The sequence below is a fragment of the Lepisosteus oculatus genome, chromosome 23 (genome assembly GCF_040954835.1).
Source record: "Lepisosteus oculatus isolate fLepOcu1 chromosome 23, fLepOcu1.hap2, whole genome shotgun sequence".
Taxonomy (NCBI): Eukaryota; Metazoa; Chordata; class Actinopteri; order Semionotiformes; family Lepisosteidae; genus Lepisosteus; species Lepisosteus oculatus.
Window position 1 is genome coordinate 3666219 of NC_090718.1, and position 17622 is coordinate 3683840.

Below are 17622 nucleotides of genomic sequence, written 5' to 3' on the forward strand. Positions count from 1 at the left end.
GTTTGAGGAATTGGTTGTGTTTTCCTGTGTCCATGTTCCACTTCATTTTGGTCCTGAACAAGTATGCCCTCAGCTTATTGCCCGTGACAAATTGAAGGTTTTTTTTCTATCTTTCACAATTGTTTATGCTATGGTTTTCAAAGTTATTTTTTTCTGTAGTGTGGAGTGAAATTAAGGTGTGTGTGTGTATATAGCAGACAAAGCATTGTTTAGTAGGGTAGTTATACTGTATGTACACATGCATTGTAACTCTTAATCATGCTGATCTCTTAGGCTATAAACAGTGCAACAGCCAATGCCACACAATGTGGACATGAACAGGAGCAATAAATGTGGACTGTAGTTCAGATCGGCTGAGGCATTGCAGTTGGCCTGTGCTTGGGTAGTGTGGTAATGCTTGCCAGAGCACAGGGGTGAACAGTATAATTGTTTTGTTTTTTGCATCTTCCCCACAATTCCCAGAAATTGTTCTTGCTGCTTGCAGGTAAATTCTGGGAATGGGCCGAGTTTGCTGTTGCGTGGGTCTTGTTTGGGAAGTGCCTCGGTTGAAGTCTCCATCCTTTTATAGTGCCTTGGCTCTGTCCTGTTGGAACTGTGATGGGTTCTGGGGGAGCTGCTTCTGATGGGGTCCCTCATGAGATGGGGCCTCTTCTGGTGCCTTTGAATCCAGTCTGTTTTGGTTCAGCCTGCCACCCAAGACTGGTGGAGATGATACAATTGTCAGTTCAAGTTGTAATTTGTGTGATTAACTTATTGGTTAGTGATTTCTTGGTCCTCAACCAGCCATGTTTAAGCCAGTGCTCTGGGCTCTTTCCAGCAATGGATGAGATCAGTAAGTACTGGCAACCAACTGCACTGGTGAGCCGAGTCTTGTTTGTAACCAGTTTCTGTGCTTTGGAAAAGCAATATAAGTACTTGGGTTTGGTGTCAGCTAGCAGGTATTTTTTGGGGGGGGTTAATTGAATCTTCGCTGTAATGCACAGCAGTCCTGACTGTTAATCTTCATGTTCACTGTGTGAGATAAATTACTGAGCTTCCTCAGGGTTTTGCTGCATAGACACTGAGGGGGCTCCTGTTACTCGGATTGTGAGCATGAGCTCAGCAGGAGAGGAAATGCTTCGCCATCGAAACTGGTCCGCCCCCTGTCGGAGGTCTGTGGGCTAATGGGCGGGGGCTTCGATTTCATATCGCTCCCCCTGTCCTGCTCTCTGGCTCCGTGCCCTAATGAGAACTGACAGGTCTCGGGCGGCACCCTCCATCGCCTCCGGTTTCAGGCCGGGAATCCTAGCATTCCGTAAACACTGAGCGACGGAGAAAACCACGGTTCCTCCAGTACAAAGTCTCCACGTCGGAAGTTAGGGGGGAGATAATTTGCACGGATGGAAACTCATGAATCTAAATTTCTTTTCATAAATCTTAAATTCTGAAATATTCAATGAATCAGGAGTTACTTCAGACACTACAGCACTGTACTGATCCCCAGACTGGACACCAGTGCACACAGAGATATGGGGGTTAATCCAGACACTGCCCACACACTACAGCACTGTACTGATCCCCAGACTGGACACCAGTGCACACAGAGAGATGGGGGTTAATCCAGACACTGCCCACACACTACAGCACTGTACTGATCCCCAGACTGGACACCAGTGCACACAGAGAGATGGGGGTTAATCTAGACACGCTGCCCACACACTACAGCACTGTACTGATCCCCAGACTGGACACCAGTGCACACAGAGAGATGGGGGTTAATCTAGACACACTGCCCACACACTACAGCACTGTACTGATCCCCAGACTGGACACCAGTGCACACAGAGAGATGGGGGTTAATCCAGACACACTGCCCAGACAGTACTACAGGTAAAGTCCTAGTCTTCAAACCTGAAGATCTGGAATCGAGTCTCTACATGTCTATGGGTGTGAGGAGTTTGACTGAGGATAATAATGAGAGCGGGTATGCTTGTAGAGCAGTTTGTGAATCTTTTCTGTCCCATGGCACTTACATACTGTAGATATCCATCCACACCTCCCCAAGACCTGAACCCAGGGCCTCAATGCTGGGCGGTAATGTTAACCACTGCACCATAGTACCACCTTTTACACAAAAATAACAGTTTTCATTTAAGTAATTGTGATCTGAATATTATCACCCCAACTTATTTCAGGGTTTAAATACGAGCTGGTCTCGAAGTAAACAGTCCCTTATCCTGGCAGCAGCTGAGGACAGAGACACTTGCTAGGCTGCTCTGAGATGTTCGGGTCTTGGTTTCTGTGCTTTTGTGTGAAGACCCTCAGAGCGCAGCTACTGTCACAATATGTTTTCTTATATGTAACATTTCTGAAAATCTATGGCGCACTAGTTGAAATGTGGTGTTGCAGAAGGTGGCGGTGTTTCCAGTCCCACTCAAACCAGTGCTGGACATGTCCGAAACAGATCTAGTCTCACCTGTTTCTTAAATCCTCTGTGTATATTCCGAAGCTGAGTGCAAACTTGCTACCGATTCCTCAGACTGCTTCAAGGTGTCACCTGACTTGGTAGAGATGTCAAAGACACCAGGCGTGTTGCCACTGCATTGCTCCTCGCTGTAAAACGGGTTTTTGACAGGTCTTACAAAACGGCAGCCAGACCCGACCCTGTCTGGGGCTCCTCTAGCTCGAGTGCCAACGTTTCTTTTCAAAAGTTGGCCGTCGTGTCCGCCGATGACGGTCGTACGTTGTGCAGCTCGTCTGTTTGGAAGACGAGCTGCATGAAGACACCCGTGCGGGAGAGCTTTTTGAAGGGGGAAAGCCGTTGCCCTGGGCCAGTCCCACTCTCTCGACCTCAGGAGCCTGGGGCCAGCGGTACGAGTAGTCGTCCCGACTGGAGACTCCCCTTGGTCGCAGTGGATGGCCATGACGCCTTTCTGTGCCTTGTCATGCCCTTCGCTTTCCACAGAGCGTTGCAACAGTACGGTGTCCCCGTCACTATACTGGGCATCAGGACCCACACAGACTGCAGGGTGAGCGCCCCCTACTGGCCCCACTAACACCTCTTCCAGCAGCAGCCTCAGCTTTCCCGGGAGTCTCCCATCCAGGTACTGGCCAGGCTCACACCAGCTGAGCTCCAGTGGGGCTACCAGTGGTGAGCTGCAGGGTGAAATGGCGGTTGTCTCTTTTTCGAAAGTAAAGCAATTTAAAGTGAGGACAAGTTCATCTTCATCTGCCTGTCTGCCTTTCTGTTTGCTTTCCTGCCCGTCTGTCTATATATTCCTCTGTCCCTCCGTCTGAACAAAGGATACACAAGGCAGTTTTATAATGACTGATGCTATAATAACAGGACTTGCTTGATTCCCGCTTGGATTAAAATTAAGACATGCGTTTGGGTGGTTTTACAGATGTCTACATTTCTGCAGATTACACTTTTTTTTTTAAATCCAGCTGTAATCTCCAGCAAGATTTTCTATTGTTTTCCCATTGCGGGCTTTGAGAGCGAAGGGCAGAACAGTATTGCAATCGCCCACCGCTCTCATCTTCATCGATGCAGTGCTAATGTACTGTCGCACAGGGCCAATGCACTTAGGGGCTGTTTGAACTGCCCCCGTTACGTTCTGTTAATACGTGTAAACTGTATGGAGAGAGAGAGAGGTGCTGAGTGCGACAGAGCAGGAACATCAAAGATAAAATGCTCCTGTGTGATCACTCCCCCCCTCTCCCTCTTGCTCAGAGAGCTACCAGACTTTTCCCTGTGAAGTACTGCTCCGTGCTCCGGCGAGTCAGGAGAGCAGACGGACCACCGGAGGAAGACACAGACGCCAAGGTCAGTGGCAGCTTACCTCTTCTATCAGTCCAGCCCTCCACGCATCTATCTGCTGTATCTCTCTACTCCATCCATTCTTCCCTCCATCAATCCAATTCAATTCAAACAGCTTTATTGGCATGACTTTATTACAGTGTTGCCAAAGTATATACAATTGACACAACATCTACAGACTTTTACAATAGAAAGGCATCATAAGATGTTTACATACAACATATAGAACACTACTGGGAGACAGGCTCACTGTTCCTCACGCTGGGACAGGAGATCACACACTGTATTATTATTATTGAGAGACAGGCTCACTGTCTGTTCCTCAGGCTGGGACAGGAGATCACACACTGTATTATTACTATTGAGACAGGCTCACTGTCTGTTCCTCAGGCTGGGACAGGAGATCACACACTGTATTATTATTATTGAGAGACAGGCTCACTGTCTGTTCCTCAGGCTGGGACAGGAATCTATCTCCATTCTTCCCTCTGTCCCTCTCTGTTACCTCTCAGCCAGTCCACTCACGCTCTCACGTCCATCTCTCTATGAGTGTCTGGGCAGACGTAAATGGTTCTGTTTCTTCATCTTCCTCTCTCGTAAGGAATTGATTCTTCAGGGTTTTCCATCCCGGAATCGTACCCATTTATGCATCGCTCGATATTCAGAGGAAACTCGCCAGCCTTTCAGAATGTCCTGTTTTGTTTAACGATCTTTCGGATCCCCGGCTAGTGCACTGCCGACTCTGTGTCTGGTTCAAATACTCCACTCTGCGGGAGCAGCTCGTCACTCCAAGCACCATGAGGTTCTGAGGATGATAGTTTAGGCAGTTTATAGTTGACTTAAACATGGTCTCCTGAGTTTTTCCTAGCCCCTTGTGGTGATATTTTGTCACACCTAGACATTTTTATCGCGCCCTGCACTCGCCCTTCTATTCCCAAACCCACCGTTTCACGATCTCATTCCTGACTGAGCCTGTCAATCCTCACAGGCACCAGATTCCACGGATTCTCACTTCTGGACCAATTATCCAACCACGTCCCTCTCCCTTCACTATTTAAAGTTCCCTCACGCACCAAGCCTTGCTCCCTATTGAGAAGCCTCCTTTAGAGTTTTCTAGTGTGCGTTTTTGTCTTGTTAGATTTCCTGGTTTTTGGACTAAACTTCCCTTTTCGATCTCGTCTCTTGGATTTCGCCCTTTGGATTGTCTTCTCTGTTTGTCTCAGACCATTCTGGTTAATGGATCTCTAGCTGAGGTTCAAGGACATTTCATTTCTTGGTGAGTCAGAGTCACAGACTTCTGGAACAACAGAATCACAGTGTCCTGGGACAGCAGAGGTAAGGACTTGTAGGACAGTAGAGTCACAGAGTAATGGGACAGCAGAGGTAGAAACTCGTGGGACAGCAGAGTCACAGATCCCTGGGGCAGCAGAGGCAGAGACTCCTGGGATAACAGACACACAGACTCCTGGGACAGTAGGAACTTGGATGAAGGAGTGAACACCTAAGCCAACTCTCCAACTGTCTACCAGTTGAAGGATGAATGAATGAGTCCAGGTTGAGGACGGTGATGAGTTGATGAACAGAGGGGTTCGTGCCGACACCTCGCTGTTTCCTGAAATCTCTGCCAATGAAGACAAAAAGACTCCCCTCTGAAGCGGAGCACCAAATCTTTTAGACCCCAGGGAAGCACTAGGAGTGTGGCCTTCTCTCTTCAAGCCTGCCCCTGTTCCCTTGATGCAGTGACGTACTTCTTACAAAACCCAGGTCTGACGAGTCTGAACGAGCAACAGAAACATTGGCAGTCTGTTTGCAGCAAAGGCAATGAAAAAAGACCACTAATTTATCATGGGATTGTTTCTCAGATCATCTGTCCGTCCGTAGGCTTATTTTTCTGAGCTTGTTTTGTTTTCCGTGATGTATTTTGCAGAAGGATCATTTGACTTAATAGATTCAGAGGCAGAGGGTGGAGCAGGAGGGGGCTCGTGGGTTGTTTTTGTTCCAGGAAAGGCACTCAAATTTAGAAAAAAAGATTTGCTAGGATTAGGGACTTGGAAGGAGGGGGGATTCGAAGAGTTTGGGGAAAAATAGTTTCCGCATTTGCACAAGTATTTTTGTACATGTATTTTTTTTATCTGAATACAGAAAAAATATATATTTTAATATAATAATTATATATATATAATATGTATTATTGTGCACATTGAAAAGGATCCCGTAGTCTTGAGAGAAATTGTACTGTGAGACACCGCTGGCACTTCTGCTGATGTGCCGTACACGTTGCGCATTTGTGGTGAGGGTTTGCAAGGTAATACACAAGCACAGCGCGTTTGCCTGTAAGGATGAGGGTAGGAGGGTTTGTGTTTGTGTCGTCTGCGCCAGACTCTGGCCTTCGACTTGATCATCAGAGCAAAGCGTTGTCAAAGCACTAGGAGACAGAAACAGAATGTTGGTAGACGTATGTCAGCAATGAACCTCCAAATCAACTACCAAGATAAAGATTGAACATGGAGGCATAGCGGGGCACAGTGGTAACCGTATAAATTGTACAGTAAATGAACCACATGTAGGACTGAAGAGGACCCACAGGGGTCTGTACTGGGTCCACGGCTCTTTCTAACTCATATCCGCGACCTGGATCCCAGTCCGGTTCATAATCCCATCTGTGGCTGGAGAAGCAGGTCGTCGGATGTCAGGCGGGGGGGGTTGGTGGGGCTGGGCCGTGTCTCACTCTCTCCCGCTCTGTTCCAGGCGATGCCGCGCGACGGAAACAGCTCGACAGAGGGGGCGCTCACTCTTCCTCACCCCTTCCTCTCCCGCCTGTCCCCCAGCGCCGATGTCGGCATTGCTGTCTACCTCTCCCTGACTGGTGAGTGTCCTTCAGCATGACTGTCTTTAAGGAGCAGCAGTAGTTGCACTAGATTAGACTACAAGACCTTTATGAGTAGTGGCACTAGTAGCACTAACAGAAGCACTAGGACTGGTTGCAGCAGTAATAATAATAATATCATCACTTTATTAACCCTTTACAATTTCTTGCATGAGGAATTTGTCTTTTCACATACCCCAGCTTGCTCTCCATGAGACACACAGACAGGAAGAGAGAAGCTGGGGGTCAGAGAGCAGGGTCAGCCATTGTACAGGAGCAGTACAATACAATACAATACAGTACTGGAGCAGTTGGGGTTAAGGGCCTTGCTCAGGGGCTCATTTGAACCAGCAACCTTCCAGCCAGAGGCGCAGATCCTTAGCCACAGAGCCACCGCTCCACTTAATAATAACAATAGCTGTAATTCTAGTTGTAGCCAGAAGCCATATCACCCTGCAGCTCAGCAGGTGTGAGTACCTGGATGGGAAGTAAACTAAGGCTGCTGCTGGAAGAGCTGGGGCCAGTAGGGGGCGCTCACCCTGCAGTCTGTGTGGGTCCTAATACCTAAGACGGGGACACTGTACTGTTGCAACGCTCTGTGGAAAGCGAAGGGCATGACAAGGCACAGAAAGGCGTCATGGCCATCCACTGAGACCAAGGGGAGTCTCCAGTCGGGACGACTACTCGTACCGCTGGCCCCAGGCTCCTGAGGTCGAGAGAGTGGGACTGGCCCAGGGCAATGGCTTTCCCCCTTCAAAAAGCTCTCCCGCACGGGTGTCTTCGTGCAGCTCGTCTTCCAAACAGACGAGCTGCACAACGTACGACCATCATCGTCAGAACCGACGGCCAACCATCATTTCTAATTGTACTAATACTAATACTGTACTAATACTAGAACTGCAATAATTAGTAATACTAGTATCAATAGTAATAGCAGGAGATGTATTAGCTGTTACAGTATTAGTAGAAATAGCATCAGAATTACTAGAATTAGCAGCAGAAGAGGCAGTGGCAGTATGGCGTCCGGTTATTGGCAAATCCTGTATGTACTGTCCTTGACATACTTTCTACGTAAGGACCTGTATTCTTAATTAGTATTGAATTATTTTAATAGTTGAAGATCTCATACAGCAGGAAAGGTGTATAGTCCCCATTCTGAAGCTGACAGTGGTGGCAGTGGAACACACTGCCATAGAATACTTGAATTACTATAGAAGTACAGTGAAACAACCTTTTGACAGTATGGGCCTGCAGTAATAGGAGATACTTCTTTTACAGTAGAACAGTCTCTTTACAATAGGGGCTACAGTCCCAGTACAATACGCCATAAACTATACGGAATTCAGACCTATACAAAAAGTACTATGACTTAGTTAAGATGCAAAAAAGAGCTGTTCAAAAAGCTGGTGGATCATTCTAGTCAACATATGGGTTAATTAAAAAAGACAGTCTTCCGGACTCCACACGTCAATGCACAGCCCGAGGTGGGGAGCACAGATATGAATAATGATTATTATTAGATCAGTCCCAAGTTCTTATCGACATGTGGTAATGCACAGTAAAATGCATGCAGAGGGATGTTTCTGTGCCAAAGGCAAACTGAAATAAAGGGCTGTACTGAATCAGTAAATACAAACACACAAGGCATTCACTGCCACCACATGATCTGTCTCGGGCGTGTGTGTATGTGGCAGTGACAGTGTGTTAATCTCTCTCAGGTGTGTGTGTGGCAGTGACAGTGTGTTAATCTCTCTCATGTGTGTGTGTGTGTGGCAGTGACAGTGTGTTAATGTCTCTCAGGTGTGCTGTCAGTGGCAGTGACAGTGTGTTAATCTCTCTCAGGTGTGTGTGTGGCAGTGACAGTGTGTTAATCTCTCTCAGTTGTGTGTGTGGCAGTGACAGTGTGTTAATCTCTCTCAGGTGTGCTGTCAGTGGCAGTGACAGTGTGTTAATCTCTCTCAGGTGTGCTGTCAGTGGCAGGTAACGGAGTGGTGTTGACTGTGTTCAGTCGGAAGCGCAGCCACCTCAGGCCACAGGAACTCATGGCCATGAACCTGGCTGTCTGTGACTTTGGATATTCCCTGTTGGGGGCGCCCTTTCTCATCTCTTCCAGGCTAGTGATTTCTTCTTATTTCAAAGATTATTAATAACGAAATCCTGTGCATGAAGAATAACTTAGTTTATCCTTTATCATATGCAGAGCTGTCTGTATTACCATATCACTACACATTAACACTAACCGACTGGAAAATGTCTCATATCAGATGGACACTAAAGCACAGTGACACTGACTGACTGACTGGACACTACAGCACTGTAGCAGTGGCTGGAAACTACAGCACATATGGTCTGAAACCCCTCACCCAAATCTTCCAGGATCTGTAGAGATCAGCGCATCCCATCTCCTGAGCTGGTCCACTTCCAGCCTGCTTTCTAGCAGACACAGGAGAGCCACAAAAAAGCCAGCTGAGCGGATCTGAGACCAGAGGCCCTTTAATGAGCCTTCAAACCGAACCCGACACAGAACAAAAAGGAAGTGACCTCAGCTATAGCAAACAGACACAGTGTACGATCAATTAGGGGGAAGGAATAAGAAAGACGCAATCGGTTTTCAAGCGACGTCAATCAAGTCACAACATTACACAGAGCAAAACGCCCTCGCTGCTCTAGTCTGGGAAAAGTGGGGCAGAATACTCCCTGGCTTTAAACACTGATAATGGAACTGAATACCTTCGGTCTTTGATCATTGTCAGGAGATACAATGCAAATATTTGAAATTCTGAAAAGGTTTCAGTAGGCTCAGCCCAATGTATGTCCTGAAAACCCCGAGCAGGGAAACACAGGCTGTGGGACTCAATAGGAAATTAAAGAGGACTGCATTTAAGACTGAGAAGAGGAACCATATCAGGGTTTCATATCCCAGGGGTCATTGCTCCTGGCTGACTGACTTACACACACCATCATCCCAGTAACACTTGACCACCTGTGTTCGACCCAGGGGTGTATAAACCTTAGATATAAAAATCAACCTTCAGACCCACAACAGCATCTGTGCAAGCAGAAATCATGCAAACGTGTGTAGTTTTTTGATTGTCTGAATATTATCCTTGAATGTGTAGATGGTGTGTCAGTGTGCAGACACCAGTGTGTGTGAGGTCAGTGTGTCAGTGCACTGTCACATACAGCATGCTGTTTTTTTAAGTCAACCCTGAAGTGCTCCTGTCTTGTTTCTTAAGAGAGGGATTCCAATGATATGCAGTTCCTCTGGAAGAACAGTAGCTTTGCCTCACTGGGCATTCCTTCTCCTTGCTCTCCTCAGCCTGGCCCATAGCTGGATGTGGGGTCATGCCGGGTGCGTGTGGTATGGGGTGCAGGGCTTTGTGTTTGGGATCGGCAGCCTCATCACCACCGCGCTCATCAGTCTGGACCGCTGCCTCAAGATCTGCAGCATCCGCTACGGTACTAACCTCCCTGACTGATTGCACCACCGCACTGGGCTCACTGTTTGAATGAGCTGATTGACCTCACTGACACACTGATCTCACTGGTTTCACTGACTGGCCTCACTGATACATTCATCCTGCTGGCACACTAACCTCACTGACTGACCTCATTGTGACACCGACCTCACTGACTGACTGACGACATTATCACACTGACCTCACTGACTGACCTCACTGACACACTGACCTCACTGACTGACCTCACTGACACACGGACCTCACTGACTGACTGACCTCATTGTCACACCGACCTCACTGACTGACTGATGACATTATCACACTGACCTCACTGACTGACCTCACTGACACACTGACCTCACTGACTGACTGACGACATTATCACACTGACCTCACTGACTGACCTCATTGTGACACCGACCTCACTGACTGACTGACTTCACTGACACACTGACCTCACTGGCTTCACTTACTGACCTCGGTGACACGTTGATCCTATAACCTCACTGGCACACTAATCCCGCTGACTGGCCGCCCCACATACTGTACCATCCTGACCTCACTGACTGACCTCACAACACCTTGACCGATTGGCTGTGTGTCAATGGCTGTTCGACTGTCTCACCGACTGTGCACTTGTCGCTACCGACGGACACAATAACCCTCCCGAGTGCCCGCCGGCCTCCTGTCTGCCTGCGGTGGACGATGTGGCACTGTCGGGTCTCTGCCTGACTGTCCCGTCTCTCTCTCAGGCCAGTGGGTAGAGCGCAGGCACATCGGGCTGTTGATTGTGGGTGTGTGGCTCTACACTGTCACCTGGGCCTTGCTGCCAGTGTTCGGGTTTGGCAGTTATGGACCAGAGCCATTTGGAACCAGCTGTACTATAGACTGGTACTGCCTGTCTCCTTTCCTCTGAGTGTGCCTGTCTGCCTCCTCATCTGTGAATCCGTTTTTTCTATTTCTGTATCCACCTCTCCCTTCCAGTACTCTGTGTGCCTGTCTATCTCTGTGTGTGTGTGTGCGCGCGCGCCTTTTGCTCCCTGTCTTTCCATGCTTGGCTGTCTCTTTGACTGTGGCGCAGCCTCTGCCCTCCTCTCTCGTCTCTCCCAGGTGGAGGATGCGTTTCTCCCGCACTGACAGGCTGTACGTGTGTCTGATCATGACGCTGTGTTTCGGGCTATCCACCCTCACCATCGCAGGGTCATACCTTGCCATCCTGATACAGGTGAGAGAGAGAGAGAGAGATAACAGGGGCGCAGCCTGATGGACGGAGCGTCTCGTATAGAAGCACACCTCTGCTCTAGACACAAGCGCGGGGGCCAGAGAGTGGGGCTGGGATGAGACTCGGGAAGCAATGCCGTGTTTTCTTATCTGTTTTCTCTCCAGGTGCGCCGCTCTGGGCGCTCGTTGGCAGCGATTCCCTCTTCTGCCGTCACTCATTTCAGTAAGGAGATGAGACTGACTAAGGTATGAACGCAGGGTGAGAGCTCTAGACTCTTCTTGTCTAGGCACAGTGATACAGCCCAGTCACAGGGCTCTAGACTCTTCTAGTCCCTGTGGACACACTGACACAGCCCAGTCACGGGGCTCTAGACTCTTCTAGTCCCTGTGGACACACTGACGCAGCCCAGTCACAGGGCTCTAGTCTCTTCTGGTTCCTGTGGACACTGACACAGCCCAGTCACAGGGCTCTAGACTCTTCTAGTCCCTGTGGACACACTGACATAGCCCAGTCACAGGGCTCTAGACTCTTCTGGTTCCTGTGGACACTGACGCAGCCCAGTCACAGGGCTCTAGTCTCTTCTGGTTCCTGTGGACACTGACACAGCCCAGTCACGGGGCTCTAGACTCTTCTAGTCCCTGTGGACTCACTGACGCAGCCCAGTCACAGGGCTCTAGACTCTTCTGGTTCCTGTGGACACTGACACAGCCCAGTCACGGGGCTCTAGACTCTTCTAGTCCCTGTGGACACACTGACGCAACCCAGTCACAGGGCTCTAGACTCTTCTGGTCCCTGTGGACACTGACGCAGCCCAGTCACAGGGCTCTAGACTCTTCTGGTTCCTGTGGACACACTGACACAGCCCAGTCACGGGGCTCTAGACTCTTCTAGTCCCTGTGGACACACTGACGCAGCCCAGTCACATGGCTCTAGACTCTTCTGGTTCCTGTGGACACTGACACAGCCCAGTCACAGGGCTCTAGACTCTCCTAGCCCCTGTGTACACACTGACACAGCCCAGTCACAGGGCTCTAGACTCTTCTAGTCCCTGTGGACACGCTGAATCTGTAATGGGACAGATGTCTCAGTTCTGTGGGTCTGTTTGGACACAGAAGACCTCGGCAACCAGAATGTTGGTACCTGTATCCCTTTCCCTTCCTTTTCTGTCTTCTCTTCCAGATCGCTGCAGTCATTTGCTCCACCTTCCTCCTGGCCTGGACTCCCTACGTCATTGTGTCCCTTTACTCTGCTCTTGGAGGAATCAAAGGAAGGAGTGAGGGAGAAGGAAGAGGAGCAGGTGGCTTCTCAAACTCCACAGAACAGGCAGAGTCCTGGAGCTGGGGAACCGAGTATGGCAACTGGACATCGGATTCACACTGGAGAACCAGTCCGAGCTATGGATCAGATGCAGGCCTGAGCTCACTGCCTCCAGAGGTGTCTGTGATCCCGGCGCTCCTCGCCAAGTCCCACTGCGTGATCAATCCCTTCATCTACCAGGCGATGAGCAAGGAATTCAGGGCCGACGTGTCTGATCTGCTCCTGGGGGGAAGGAGGAGGAGGAAGAGAAGGATCAGGAGCCGAGGGAGAGAGGGAAGGGAGGAGAGCGGATCAGAGAGAGCTGGAGGTGAGGAGAGTTGACACAACCAGAATGAATTGTGAATGTAGTCTGTTTCTCTCTATCTTTACACTGGACTTAAGCATAATAATAAATAAATAATAATAAAATAAGTAATTACAATTCCCTACACTTATATAGACTTTTCTAGACACTCTACTCAAAGCACTTTACAGGTAATGGGGATCCCCTCCACCACCCCCAGTGTGCAGCCCCACCTGGATGATGCTCCAGTACTGTTCCCACACACCAGCTCTCAGTGGGGAGGAGAGCAGAGTGATGAAGCCAGTTCAGAGATGGGGATTATTAGGAGGCCGTAATTGGTAAAGGTCAGGGGGAAATTTGTACAGGACACCAGGGCAACACCCCTACTCTTTTCGAGATACGCCCTGGGATTTTTAATGACTACAGAAAGTCAGGACCTCGGTTTTACGTCCCATCCAAAGGACAGAGCAGTCTAGTGTCCCCATCACTATACTGGGGCATTAGGATCCACATGGACCACAGGGTGAGCGCCCCCTACTGGTCCCACTAACTAACTCTTCCAGCAGCAGCCTTAGTTTTTCCCAGGAGGTCTCCCATCCAGGTACTGACCAGGCTCACACCTGCTGAACTCCAGGGGGCTGCCAGTGGTGATCTGCAGGGTGATGAGGCTGCTGGCAAGTTTAGTCAGACCACTAAGGCCAGGCTGTTAGGCACGGAACCTGTCGTTCTTCTGGAGTCTCTCTGCTCCTGGTGTGTTTCTTACCCCACTCTCGAATTGACTGAAGGAGTTGTATGGGCATTGACGAAGCAGTAACATTTAGCGAGCAGCCATGGCGAGCCCCCTCTGACTCTCTCACAGGGGGAAGACGCGGCAGCCTCAGTCTGTCCTCCACCTGCAGTTGGGGGTGCAGCACCGACACTGGGTCCTGGGTGGCAGACAGGGAGAGGCAGGGAGTGAGCTGGCCGGACCTGGCGAGAGGGGCATCTCTGGACATGGGAGGCCTGGACACCCAGCGGAACCTGCAGAGAGGAGAAGAGGAGGAGAGAGGCAGGCCTGGAGGAGGAGGAGGAGGAGGAGGAAGAGGACAGTCTCCTGCTAACAGCATGCTGACGTTCCACGAGGAAAACAGGGTGTGAGAGACAGGAGGCGGAGGGGGTTGGGGGTTAAAGAAGGAAACAGAAGAAAAGGAGAGAGGGAGGGAGAGGAAGGTAGGGAAGGAGAGGAAGAGGCACTGGGATTGAGAGAAAGAGGAGGAAAGAACAGGGCAGCGAGGTAAGGGGAGCTCCTGAGATGTCATTTGTATGATGCACCATACCGGTACAAACATCCTGGATTTGAAAGCTCATGTCGAATCAGAGGGAATCGAAAGATTTTCTCACGTTTAAACAGCTTTGTTGGCATGGCTGGTATATTACAGGTGTTGCCAAAGCATATACAGTCAATAACACCTCTACAGATATTTTAAATGCAAACACATCATAGGAAATTAACATACAACATATAGAATATTATTGAAAGTTGTGTTCACTGTTTCTCAAGAGACAGGCTCACTCTCTGTTCCTCAGGCTGGGACAGGAGATCACACACTGTATTATTATTATTATTATTATTATTATTATTATTATTGAGACTGGCTCACTGTCTGTTCCTCAGGCTGGGACAGGAGATCACACACTGTATTATTAATATTGAGAGACAGGCTCGCTGTCTGTTCCTCAGGCTGGGACAGGAGATCACACACTGTATTATTATTATTATTGAGACAGGCTCACTGTCTGTTCCTCAGGCTGGGACAGGAGATCACACACTGTATTGTTATTATTATTGAACTTGAACTTGAACTTTATTGCCATATGTAACCGGTACTGGTACAATGGAATTCTTACTTACAGAAAGTCTCTCGATTGTAAAACAAGTGTAAAAAACCAAACAAAGTGCAAACTGTGCATCAAGACAATATACAAACAAACAGTAGACAATGTACAAGTAAACATGTAGACAGTTTGAATGTAAACAATACAGACGTGTAAACAATGACTGGAGATGTGCAATAAATAAGAAATCATTAAGAGGTAGATGGTGATGGTGTAGGTGTGGTCCGAGGGGGATGGCTAAATGTGTTTGCCAATCTCACTGCTTGTGGATAGAAGCTATTGAAGAATCTAGTGGTAAGTGTCCGTATGCTCTTATATCTCTTGCCTGAGGGCAGTGGGGTGAAGAGCTCATGCCCGGGGTGGTGACTGTCCTCTGTGATGGCCAGAATTCTACCACGGCAGCAGTCCTCAAAGAGCTGTTTAATCTCGGTGAGACCGCAGCCGATGATCTTCTGGGCCATATTGACCATTCTCTGCAGTGCCTTTCTTTCTCGTGAAGAGGTGTTGCCATACCACACGGTGATCCCGTTGGTGAGGACGCTCTCGATGGTGCAGCGGTAGAAGTTCACCAACACATGTATTGGCATCCCCCATCGCTTGAGGCACCTCAAGAAATAAAGGCGCTGCTGAGCCTTCTTCATGATAGAGTCAGTGTTCACAGTCCAGGTTAGATCTTTAGAGATGTGAATTCCCAAAAACCTAAAGCTGGTGAATGTTTCCACTTCCGTTCCATCAATACTGAGTGGGCTGTGAGTGTGTGGCCTGTGTCTCCGAAAGTCCACTATTAGCTCCTTCGTTTTCTTTATGTTCAAGTCCAGGTTATTGCTATGACACCACCTAAGCAGCTGTACGACTTCATCCCTGTAAGTGGACTCGTCATCATCACTGATCAGTCCTATTATAGTGGTGTCATCGGCAAACTTAATGATGCGGTTGTTGCTGTGTCTTGCTGTGCAGTCGTGAGTGAACAGGGAGTACAACCTTGGACTCAGACAGCAGCCTTGTGGGGTTCCAGTGCTCAGGGTGAGTGGTGTTGATGTTTTATTGCCTATCCGCACCACCTGTGGTCTCTCGATAAGAAAGTCCAGCAGCCAGTTGCAGACAGAGTTGCACAGACCTAATCCCCTGAGCTTTGTCACCAGTTGACTGGGTATGATGGAATTGAATGCTGAACTGTAGTCCACAAACAGCATTCTCACATACGAGTTCTTAGTGTCCAGGTGTTCCAAGGCTGTATGAAGAGCCAGGGAGACAACATCATCCACTGATCTGTTGTTCTGGTAGGCGAACTGCAAGGGGTCCAGGGATTCTGTGATGGAGGAGTTGATGTGTGACAACACCAGCTTCTCCAGGCATTTCATCACCACAGATGTTAATGCTACTGGGTGGTAATCATATTGAGAGACAGGCTCACTGTCTGTTCCTCAGGCTGGGACAGGAGATCACACTCTGTAATGCAACTCTGTTGAGTCCCCCCCTCCCAGTATGACTGGAAACCGTTCTGATTCTGGCAGGTGTGGGAATTCTGGGATAAGATTAATCATTTTAGGGAAGCATGTCTGTCTGATCCCAGAGTATTTCTCACAGTGCAGCAGAAAAGTGCATCTCTGCCTCTGCTTGTCGGCACTGGTAGTGGGAGCACAGTCTGCATTTTTCTTCCCCTCTCTCAGCATTTGCACTTGTCTACAGTATCCTTCTGCCTGCATCTCAGTCTCCGTTTTCTTCCATGCTGGCTATGCTAGCTGACTGATGGACAAGAATATTCACAATGAACAGAAAGATCCTAAACTGTCATTTGTCTTTCAACTGGGTATGATGTAATTCATCCATCCTTTAATTCAACCAGTCCAGAGACTGGGGGGGACCCAGAGCCTAACGGGTGCCAGGCGGGGTACACCCTGCTTGATGAGGACGCCAGTCCACAGACACAGACTCACACTGGGGTCAATTTTTACCAGAAGCCAATTAACCGACCACTATGTCTTTGGCCTCTGGGAGGAAACCCGAGCTCCCTGTGGAAACCTACAGGAAAATGGGGAGAACATGCAAACTCTACACAGACAGCACCCCAATTCTGGATTCGAACCCAGGGCTGCAAGTTAGCAACGCTGACCACTGTACCATCACTTTGCTTCACGTACACAACGCCTCCACTCGGCCAGGACTAAAGACCAAATAGATTCAGTTCTTTTCCCTAGTCGGTACAGAACATTTCTTTGACTGTATGAATGTTTCTAGTGACTTTTTTTTGGCTAGACTTTAAAAAAAAAATGTCTTAGGACCCCTCTTCTTATAGTGACAACAAACGCTTGGGATTCCAAAAAAAATTAATCTATAAACCAGAAGAGCCCAAAGACGAGTACTGTTCTCCCAGTACTGTCCTTAAAAGTTAATCTGTCTGTGCCCTGCTCTTCCCCAACCCAACTCGGACTCTCGGATACCCAGAGATTCTGAACAGAGAGGCTTTTAAAAACGGCACGGGCGTGAGATTCATCCCTGTCCTTCGGGGCGGCTCTCCGGAACTCTCCTGCAGTGAAGAGAGCCGCACGCCGGCTGGACACGAAGAGGTCATTTTCATTGACCCTGGCCAGCCCCTCATCTCGCACTAACCTAAAATGACTTCGGGATTGTTGCAGCCGCGCACAAGTGATTACAAAAAACAAACTACGCATTCATCAGTCGGCACAGTAAAACCTGGGCACTTGGTGTCCCAAACACGCACCCCTCAGAAAACCACGCACACGCACTGTACAATAATAAGACCGAGCGCCGCAGGCTGCATTCCAGTTGTGTTGACTC

The 17622-nt window shown here is 48.8% G+C and overlaps 1 protein-coding gene across 2 annotated transcripts; it reads left to right on the forward strand.

Moving 5' to 3' along the window:
- The first annotated feature begins 3715 nt into the window (after positions 1-3715).
- Positions 3716-14521, forward strand: opn9 (opsin 9). 2 transcript variants are annotated; one of them, XM_069182394.1, is made up of 9 exons: positions 3716-3805; positions 6548-6665; positions 8628-8778; positions 9985-10124; positions 10879-11017; positions 11237-11351; positions 11513-11593; positions 12528-12972; positions 13808-14521. In XM_069182394.1, exons 2-9 carry the CDS (start codon positions 6551-6553, stop codon positions 14083-14085), a joined length of 1464 nt encoding a protein of 487 aa, XP_069038495.1. In that variant the 5' UTR covers positions 3716-3805; positions 6548-6550; the 3' UTR covers positions 14086-14521. The 2 variants fall into 2 exon arrangements, with proteins under 2 accessions (XP_069038495.1, XP_069038496.1); XM_069182395.1 differs by having other exon boundaries at positions 13848-13993.
- Positions 14522-17622: the final 3101 nt, after the last annotated feature.